Source organism: Myotis brandtii, unplaced genomic scaffold (assembly GCF_000412655.1).
Source record: "Myotis brandtii unplaced genomic scaffold, ASM41265v1 scaffold342, whole genome shotgun sequence".
NCBI lineage: Eukaryota > Metazoa > Chordata > Mammalia > Chiroptera > Vespertilionidae > Myotis > Myotis brandtii.
In genome coordinates, this window is record NW_005363166.1 from 171805 (window position 1) to 182204 (window position 10400).

The following is a 10400-nucleotide window of genomic DNA, read 5'->3' on the forward strand; positions in this document are numbered from 1 at the left end:
CTCAATCTTCTGGCCCTTTAAATACAGTTCCTCATGTTGTGACCCAACCATAAAATTATTTTCGTTGCTACTTCATAACTGTGATGTTGCTACTGTTATGAATCGTAATGTAAATATCTGATATGCAGGATGGTCTTAGACGACCCCTGTGAAAGGGTCATTTGACTGCCAAAGGGGTCAGGACCCACAGGTTGAGAACCGCTGCTATAGAAGCTTTATGTAAAGATTGGGAATCTCTGGGAAAAAAATGAAAATTGACTTATATAAAACTTTCCTCAAAGACTCAATTGTCAGCTGAGCACCAGATAAGGTCAGCTTTTGTCTGGAAATAGGTGCTTAAAAAAAATACTAAAACCATTTTTGCCAGAATCCTTGGGGCAGCCCCATCCTTTCTTCTTTCCTTTTGCTGTGGGCATATAGTTGCATTTACTAAGCTAGAAACTCCCAAGAAATGACACAAATAGCTAACCAAGGACAGTCAGCAGATTTCTTAAACTGGACAACAGGCATGTTTACATAAGTTTGTAAAAATTCCCGGAACCACTCTGGTCCTTTGAAAATGGAAACTTACTTTTGCCTAAAATGTGTTCCCGTCTGTTGGCAGGGTACAAACGCAGTAAAATGCTGACATTATCTTTCAAAATGCTTAAATAAGTAGCACTTTAAATCAAATTGAGCTGGTCCTTCCCCAACTAGTGACCTCAGCAAGCTTCCTTGGTAAAGCGGGTAAGCAGAAGTGACTTTTTAAAAAAAAGTGACTTTTTAACAGAAAGTGACTTTAACAGTAAGGCCAACGAATGCCGAGAGTACAGGGCACAGGTGGACTTGTAGGCCCCACAAACCAAGCTGAAGAAGCCTCTATGGACTCAGGAAGGAAGTCACTTCAGCTGAGTCTTTTCGACCCCAGCACTATTGACATTGGGGCTGGGCAAGTCCTTGTGGGGGCTGTTCAGCAGCCTCCTTGTTTAGCAGCTTCTATTAACTAGGTGTCAGTAGCAAATACACCCCACCCCCAACCCCAGGTGACAACCAAAGTTGCCACTGTCCCGAGGACAGAACTGGAAGCTACTGCTCTACATAAAACCCAGCCTCCATCTGCTCTGGCGAGATGCTCTTTAGAAGCCTTTGCCAGAGAAAGGGCTGTCCTGTAAGCTGCACTGGAAGCGCCTGAAGCTTAGGGCGGCAGAGTTTTACTCCAGCGAATCAGTAAGGATGACAACGTACCCGTCGATTCCAGCAGTGGGGCATTTTAAGTACAATAATGATCTACAACTTTAGAATATTTCAGAAAGAATGGATTTTGTATTCAGAGGCAGGGAAGCCAGGCCTCGAGCTTACTGTCTTCATAAGTGGGCATCCTGGGTGAACCTTAGAATTGCCTCCCACTCAATGACCAGTTGGCTACCCTGCGAGTCTCCCACTGCAATCTTGCCCTCAATGCCAGCAAGAGGCGATATCTGTCTTTTCTTGGGAACAAATGCACTGATCAAACTAATTAATGAGGGACAGTGGGTTCAAGAGATAAATAAGTATCGTCTCATGACTGGATTTCCCCCCTTTTCCCGGGGTAGGGGAGGGAGGGAGAAAAGGGGAACCGTACTTGAAAAAATCCCAAACCCATAATTAATATTCTCCTATTGTTCGACTGGTGTGGCTCAGCCACTGAGCATCAACCCAGGAACCAAGAGGTCACCAGTTCTATTCCCAGTCAGGGCACATGCCGGGTTTGTGGGCTCAATCATTAGTAGGGAATGTTCAGAAGCAGCTGACCGATGTTTCTCTCTCATCAACATTTCTATCCCTCCCCCTTCTCTCTCTATAAAGTCAATAAAAACATACTGAAAATAGTCTCCCATTATTAAACTACAAGCTATAGCTACCGTAAGAACAAACTAACCCCAAACTATGGCTTGATATACATATGAATTACTCCATGAAAATCAGCTTTACTTTTTAAAACTTTATTGATTTACCACCTGATTAAAGCATGGGATATTTTAACATATTATACATAATATTTTTACATAGAAAACTTTACATAGCATTTCATATTATATAATTCTGCTTATTCTTTCAAAAATGTATACATCCATTGGGCAAGGAATGCTTTTCATTAAATTACCAATATTAAATGCACTTAATCATCGTGTATAGATTAAACAAAAGTAGCTATTAACGTTTAGGCATTTTAAGAAGGTAAAACATATATTTTGCACATAAAGAAATATTTGATGCAAATATGCAGATAAAATTTTTTAAAAAAATTAGAACACTGAGAAAAACGACACCTTTGATGAGTGTCTTTTTATGACAGCAAGGATTTCCAGATATATTCATTCTTTTAAATATTCAGCTTTGGTTTCTTTGTTTCCCAAACTACAAAGCTGCTGATAGCAAAACTCCAAGATTTCATGTGAGTTCAAGCTATGTTTACCTTAACACAAATATAGAAACAGAATTCAAAAAATGCAGTATTGAGAATCCAGCTTGTTTAAACCAATACCATTTGCATCATAACAACAAACATCTGAATGAGATGGTCATACTTTTGTCAACAGGTTCCTTTAATAACTACTAAAGACTACTAAATGTATAGCCATAATCACAAAGGAACCACAAAAAAGTTTTTTTCTTTTTGCGTTTTGTACAAAAGTCACCTGTCAGAGGAAAATGTTGTGTTTCCAGATATTATACAATTTCCATAATGTATATTCTTTGGTTGTATGTGCGAGTACCAGGGGAAAAGTGTGTTTGATTCTAAAGATACATATTTGAAATAAAATTTCCCATCTGTTTGTTGTTAAGATACCAAAGCTGGTGATGTCTATAAAGGACAATGAAGAAGAACAAAATTGCTCAAAGCAGAAGTATTGTAACAAAAACTTCTCTGGAGACCCAGCACATATAATCAACACTTAAAGCATTCTGGGAAAGTAAGGCCTTGGAAACACTTCACTCTTGTCCTCAGCTTCGTTAACACATGGTGCTGTGAGCCACACACACCCTTCTCACTAGTGTCTGAGTGGCACCAGCCACGTCCACCACGAGACAGAAGTGGAATTTAGGCTGAATGGCTTATTACTGGAGGTAACGGATTTCCTCTGTAGGTCACGGTCCGGAGACAAGAAAAATTACCCTTCATGGTTTTACGTCCAGTGTTTAAAAGTCCACGCTGGTACAATTCAAATGCCTCATTTAGAAAATTGAATCGTTTAAAAGATAAAGTTAAAAAGAAATGGAAGCCTGAATGTTTCAGCATGTAACAGAATGTACTACACATTTCTTACTCCGCAAAAGGAGGCAAAAATTAAAGAGAAGGCAGGAATATACTGGAAAAGTCTTGCAGTCACCTTCGAGGAAGCAAATGTCATATGACAATCTCAGAAGGAAAGGAAAAATCCCAATCAGGGATGCAGCTGTACCGAAAATGTAATGAACATGCGTGTTCCCCATTTATGCCTTTACTACAAATGTCGATGGAGATGACTGACTTGTTGGGGCTGTGACAGACCATCGTACCAGGAGTCAGTCAGTCTTAGAACGGAGCTCCCACGTTCAGTGCCAAGATGTAAGGGACTCAAGACAAGTCAGTCCAATGTGCTCTCCCGTGTCCCTTCCTGTTATATAGTTCCTCTTAAATGTGTGTAAATAATGTAAAAACATAAGCCTGCTTTTTTTCTTTGGTAAAGAAATGAAAATACTTTTGGAGAAAGAAAAAAGTAGACAGAGCACTGCTGGCCCAAACCAAACATTTCTCAAGGCCGTTAAAAAGAAAAACATTTAAGAAATGGGTTTCTTAATAAACAAAAGCACCAGAAATCCTTCTCTATAAAGAAAAAAAATATCTGATTTTATAGATAGGTTCCCAACTTACTAACTTCTAAGGCACCAGAGTTGACATCGATACAACCCAATTTACAGGACAAAAGGGCGTAGGTAGAAGTCTGAATGCGTTAAAAACTGTGTAACACCTTTCCTGATGCTGAGCTGCTCTTGGTGAGCAGTGGGCGAGAGGGCAAAGAATGAGGTGTGCTCTTTCTCACGGACTCACAATAACGTGAACTTCCAAATATCCTGCTCGCAGGCTTTGGGCCGACCTGTATACTGCCCGCTTTCACATAAGGTGCATCAGAATCCAGGTCTACTGCAGCTAAGAATATTGCACCATTGTTAACACAGAAAGGGCCTCAGAATCGAACCTTCCAAAGAATTCAGCTCCTGGGCTCAAATCAGCAGAAGCACTGGGCACATGTTGCCTCCTACCAAGGTCACAGACCAGCTGTGCTGACCCCACAACAGCACAGGTCTGCTCTGGTTGGACCTGCACACGGGCCTGAGGAGGTTCAGAGCGACCGTCTCCCGCACAGCCACTGCCCTCTCTCGAGGTCCCTGCACTGGGGACTGTGCAGAGAGGGACACTAACCATTGGTCCACTCACGATTCTGAGGTACAAATAAAAGGTTTACGCAAATATAAATTAATTCTTAAATTACTACTTCATATATTATATTTCAGTGTGTGAGATGGACAATGTATCCTGGAAATTTAATTTGATACCCATCCACCACAAGTACTTACTTCAAGGAAGGCTAATCATCTTCATTAAATTTTTTTCCCCTATAGTCTTTCTCCCCAAGTTACTAAAACAGGCAGAGCCAGGAGGCACTACATTTTAACCTTGCACGCTCGTCTAACTTAATCACGAAACTCTGCCTTAATCAAATCTTCAATAATATGTTTTTGTAAAATACTTTAAAAATCACTCAGACATAAACAGAACAGGGAAAACACCCTCCTTTTGTCCCCTACAGCTCCCCAAACTAATCTATTGCAGCTGACTCACAACCGACAAACACTCAGACTTGTCTAACACACGCAAACAACAACAAAACCCAGCATCTTAGGTGGCACTCGGCTGTTACAAGAAATTTTATTAACAGACTCTAATAGTCACGAACCGATACAGCTATGTCCAGTATTTTAAAGGAGAGCGACTTCCTTTGACAAAATGGTTCCAGTCAATCATGGGACGTCCCTAGAGAGGACAGCACGTGCAGCGACAGGTCTGACCGGCAGTTCAGTCAGGGAATGGAATGACGGAGATGAGAGACTCCCCACCCGCTGTGCTAACTGGGTCTGCAGCAGTTTAATACACCACACGCCCTGCTCAGGACGCTGAGGGACCAGCGCAGAGGCCAGCTTTGTCCAGACCATCCTGAGCTCCAAGATGCTGACTCCTTGTTTCTAGGATCTGCCCCTTCGGGAGATGTGCCAGCAGAGGTGGCGTGGCGAGTGTTCCGAGGGCAGCAGGGCCAGGGCTACCACACTGGTGACAGGGTGCCTGCTGCCTGTGCCGGCTCTTCTGGGATCCATATCTTATACACAACACCTATCCGTAGGAAGAATTTCCGCAGGACTGCCCGGAGCTCAGGGATCAGGTCAAACTGCATAATTTCACACAAGTAGGGGTAGTACTTTGAAGCATGTGCTTTAAACTTGAGGTGGGAGAGAGGAGAGAGAGTAAATTAGACACAGAACTACTTTTTGGCACTCGTTTTACAGAAGTATTCACCTCTCTCGGGAACTTCTTGCAGTATTGGTGCTTTTTTGCTATTAGAAAGCTGGTGCAAAAAATTTGCCAATTAAAACTTCTTTTCATTATATTTAACTCCAAACACAAATTTAGGGATAGGCTTGCTACAAAAGTCAACTTTAGTTTTAGTAAAGCAAGTTCCCAGTGTTAGATCGGTACTGCCCAATCTCAATCTCTTCCAACATAGCCTCACTGAAGACCACCACAGCGCTGAATAGCATGCTTGTTGCTATGGCTTCAACGTCAGCCTTTCCCAGCTGGGTTCTGCGAGAGAAAAACCCAATAACCTAAGGCTTCCAGTGTCTGTAATGAACTAACCTCCCCAATGCATGTACAATGGTACTAGTTATGTCACCATCCTTGGAAGAGTTGGGAAGATAGTTAACTCGCACTCTGAGTAAAAAGCCAACCCAAACCCATGTCCTAGTGGAGACACAGTTTATTTACTTACCTTTTCATCGTTTATTTTGAGGGTTTTTGTTAGGAGCAACAACAGGAGACTTGTCCAGGCCTCCCGATGGCTTTCAGAGTTCACGGTGATGAAGTAGGCGAGAGCCTCACTGCACACACTAGAAGAATCAGAAGGGCACACGGAATGAAGGATGAACAGCTCACGATCTACTGAGTGGAGAATGCTTTATTCTCACAATGAGTATTTACCAAGCACCTGCTCTGGCTGTGCCATCTTGAGCACATCGCTGAGCCTCAGTTTCCTCAGCTGTAAAATGGGGATAAGTAACTATACCAAACTCTATACCAAACTCAAGGGGCTGTTGTGAAGATTAAATGGACTACTTGTGTTGAATGTCAGCTAAGCTCAGACCTGGCACACAGCTGGGGCTCAATCAGTGTTTGCAGCACAAAAAGCATGAGAGCTTATTGTCCACAGTTAATTATAACCTGCCTTTCTCTTCTCATATCACATACGATTGCTAACATTTTAAACATGTTATGCTAAAAACATTTACATATCTTCTTTAGAGAAACTTTACACCACTATGTAGGTAAATCTCTGTTGAAATGAGCAACTGGTGTGCCCTTTAATTCTTTTTTCAGTTTATTACTTGTTAGTCATATACTCTCATTGTAAGAAGCTGAAAAGTGCATAAAAGTAAAAAGGAGGAAGATATCCATAATTCTATTGTCCTGAAGGACACATGACAATATTTTGGCTTAGTATTTCCTTCCAACTTTTTTATGATTAAAAAAAAAACAACACTGCTGAAAATCCTAAGTATACATAGTTTTACATCTGCTTTTTTTGTGGTGAAACTGACTAATTTCCACATCAGGGAAAATATTTTTTAAAAACTTTATTTTTAATGGCTGCATAATAGTATTCTATTATAGATTATACTGTAATTTAATTTCACAGTTGAGCTGTTTTAAATGTTTTCTTTTTATAAGTAAGCCAACAATTAATATTATGTGTGGGAATACTTGTTCCTATATTCTAGATATTTTCTTAAATAGATTCCGTAATAGTGGATTACTGACGCAAAGAAGTGAACATTTTTAGGTTCCTGATTTATAACGACACCTGATTTCCAGAAAGAGCCTGTCAAAGAGCAGTGCTGGGAGCGAGTCTTACCACACGGACGCACATACAGCCCACCAGCAGTGCTGGGAGCGAGTCTTACCACACGGACGCACAGGGCAGCAGTGCGTCCTGCTGGTTTTAAATCTTAAAGGTGTAAATGGAACCAGGTCTGCACAGCTCAGCAGCTGAGTGTTGACCTATGAACCAAGAGTTATGGTTTGATTCACGGTCAGGGCACATGGCTGGGTTGCAGGCTCAATCCCCAGTAGAGTGTGTGCAGGAGGCAGCTAATTAATGATTCTCTCTCATCACTGATTTTTTCTATATCTCTCTCCCTCTCCCTTCCTTTCTGAAATCAATAAAACTATATTAAAAAGAAAAAAGGTGTAAATGGAGGCTCTGACATAGCATCTTGCTCACAGTTGCCCAAGAAGCTGGGTGGCAAAAATCTACTTTTTCTGTCTGGGGAGCTCTCAATGGCATCCCACTGTCTCCCCCATAATCAAAGTAAATGCATCCTGGCATTTGTATGATTTAATACATTCCTCTTGGAAAAAAGAAATGATAGGATGTTAGGGCTGACAGTGCTCGAAGGAGAACCTAGCAAGGACTTCACTCCAGCCCTGCTGACTCTGAGTCCAGGGCACGTTTCACTGCCCCTGTTTCTGTACCTTGAGAAAATTACAAATTAAAGAAATGCAGCCCTGCCACCTTCAGGGCATTAAGAAAAGTGAAAATGAAAAGTCACCAAAGAGAAGGAAAACAGTTTGAAAGGACATCAGTGTAGAGGTACTTTTCTCCTACTCTTCTCAATTCATGGTATTGCATTTTGTGTATTACAGATAAGAAATTTAATCAGAAACCAATTTTCTTACTTTAAGAGTCGCTGCTGTATTTCTTCCCAGGAATCCCTGCGGTTCTCATCGACATACATTCGAAACAGGATCCTCAGACAACAGGCCAGGCTGCTGGTTTCTTGTTTTAGAAGATTGGGTTTAGACTTGCCTTTAAAACCTAGAGATCAAATAGTCACTGAAATTGTGCACATTCTAGGTTACTGCTGAAAAAATCATCTGGGAATCTCATCTAATCTAGTAAACCCAAACAGCTCACTTTCTTTTTTTTTTTTTTAAAGTGTTTTTATTGATTGGGGTGGGGGGGAGCTTACATTCTTAATACGGCTCAACTATGATACCAGGTAAAGGCAGTCAGGACAGCTCACCCGTGCTCTGTGTAAGACACACTTTGTTCTCACTGCCTGCTCTCTGCTCCCTTAGACTCTGCTCACTCGCTGGTGAAGCCATTTGTTTCAGCTTCTCAAGATTCTAGCATGTTGCAAGAACTCCCCCCGCCCCCCCTACAAAGCATGCATAAGAACACATTTTCTTAAACAAAGCAGTACCAATCAACCACAGAGATGTGTAACCCACTCTCAGAGGCAAGACCTTATAACAGGCAAAAACAACACATCTAGGTATTTTAAAGTCATAGAGAAAAATGAGATTTAAAAATTGTGGGTTAAAATAGGCATTTGGGGATTAAAGTAATGGTAATACAAAAATTATATAAAGTATCACTATTGTGCAAAATTAAAAAAATGAGCCTCCCACCATCACCCCAGGATTTATGTAAATATTTTTGGAGGTGAGGAAGAGAGTGGACCCCTAAAAGCTTCAGAAAATGTATGAATGCTTTGTTTCTCCTAGACTACTACACTTATTATATCATCATATAACTACATAATTTTAATCTAATGTAAAATTTTTTTTATTTACTACATCAATTTAATTCTCTTTCACCTTGTTTTTCCATCAAAAACTTACTGAGAATCTCTCACAAGCCAGGCAATATTCCTGGTACTGCGATAAAATCTATCCAGCAATTTCTTTCTTTCTCCCTCAAGCATGGAAATAGTTGGTAAGTTATTGCAGCTATGTGTACAATATCAGGAATCTCCCAAAGGCTTTAAGGTTTTAGGGTGATAACCACTGTGGCCGCCTGTCCTATCTGCTGTGTGTCCTCACCTGCTCGCCATAGGACAGTTCGCTGCTCATAATTGGAGTTGAAGGCTTTTGAGAATGAATGGGACTCCTGCAAGCAGTCCAACAGCTTGAAGAGGTGCTGGGAAGACATGCACTTATACATGCCCTGATCCTCCGTCTCTATGTGGATGTCCGCATCCAGCGTGTCTTGCTAGAGGGGAGGACAGAGCACTAAGTAAGGAAGATGAAGTGGTTTTGGACACTGTAATATCTGATACAGGGAGTTATACTCTCCAAAAGTCCTGTCCTCTGTGTAAGACAGACTGCATTCCTCAACACCCTGAACGATTTCCCACTTAGACTCTGCACACTGTCTGGTGAGAGAATATTCTGAGCTCTTGCACAGTGGAGGGCTTTGCTGGCCAATGTTTCAGTTTGGTCAGTATTGCCTTCAGGGTATGAACACTGTATATTTCTCCAATTATTTCACTACAGGAGTGCATTGTTCTCTTTTTATAAAGAAACTGGAAAATGGCAAAATCAAACTGTAGTATTTTCTGTGACAGAAAGTGTAAGTCTCAAAATATACTCCCTGAAAGACAGAAATTATTAAGCAAAGCCTAACTGGAATCTTTAGCTTCATCAGGTGATGAATGAACTTAACTGTTTAACTGCCACGCATTCAAAACAGAAACCCCCGCGTCTATAGATGCTTATAGTGAACAAAGGGTTAAGTTCAACAACTGTGTTTTCCAATGTGAAGAAAACAACACATAAAAACATGTGTGAAATGCTAGAAATTTTTATTGAACACGTTGCCTGAGAGGTGAGATGTAATCAGGGATTTTATATCCCTTACGCCTTCTTGGAATGGACCTCATCCTACTCATAAGGCAGAGGTTACAAGAGGACAAAAGGAGCAGAGTTTGCAACACTCTCCAAATTGATCTATAGAGTCAACAGCTTATCAAAATCACAGTTGACTTCTTTGTAGAAATTGACAAGCTGTCTTAAAATTCATATGAAATATAAGTGACACAGAGAAACCAAAATATCTTTAAAAAAGAAGAGCATTGGAGATCTTGCTTCCTGGCAATGTCATCAGTTTGGCTCAAATAAACTCTTATCTACACTAATAAAAGAGAAACATGGTAATTAGCGTACGACCGCTACCCTTTTCATTGGCTAATCAGTGAGTATATGCAAATTAACTGACAACCAAGATGGCGGCCGGCAGCCAGGCAGCTGGAAGCGAACATGAGGCTTGCTTGCTTCAGTGAAGGAG

The 10400-nt window shown here is 41.0% G+C and overlaps 1 protein-coding gene across 2 annotated transcripts in view; it reads right to left on the reverse strand.

Moving 5' to 3' along the window:
* Positions 1-3082: 3082 nt before the first annotated feature.
* The window catches only part of ARFGEF2 (ADP-ribosylation factor guanine nucleotide-exchange factor 2 (brefeldin A-inhibited)), an 84631-nt gene continuing 77313 nt past the window's right edge, over positions 3083-10400 (reverse strand). For both annotated transcript variants that reach the window (XM_005871457.2, XM_014543906.1), the window contains exons 36-39: positions 9158-9326; positions 8009-8147; positions 6045-6162; positions 3083-5495 (exon numbers count right to left, since the gene is read on the reverse strand). In XM_005871457.2, coding sequence (XP_005871519.1) covers positions 5319-5495; positions 6045-6162; positions 8009-8147; positions 9158-9326 — 603 coding nt within the window. In that variant the 3' untranslated portion in view covers positions 3083-5318. The remainder of the gene's footprint in view (positions 5496-6044; positions 6163-8008; positions 8148-9157; positions 9327-10400) is intronic.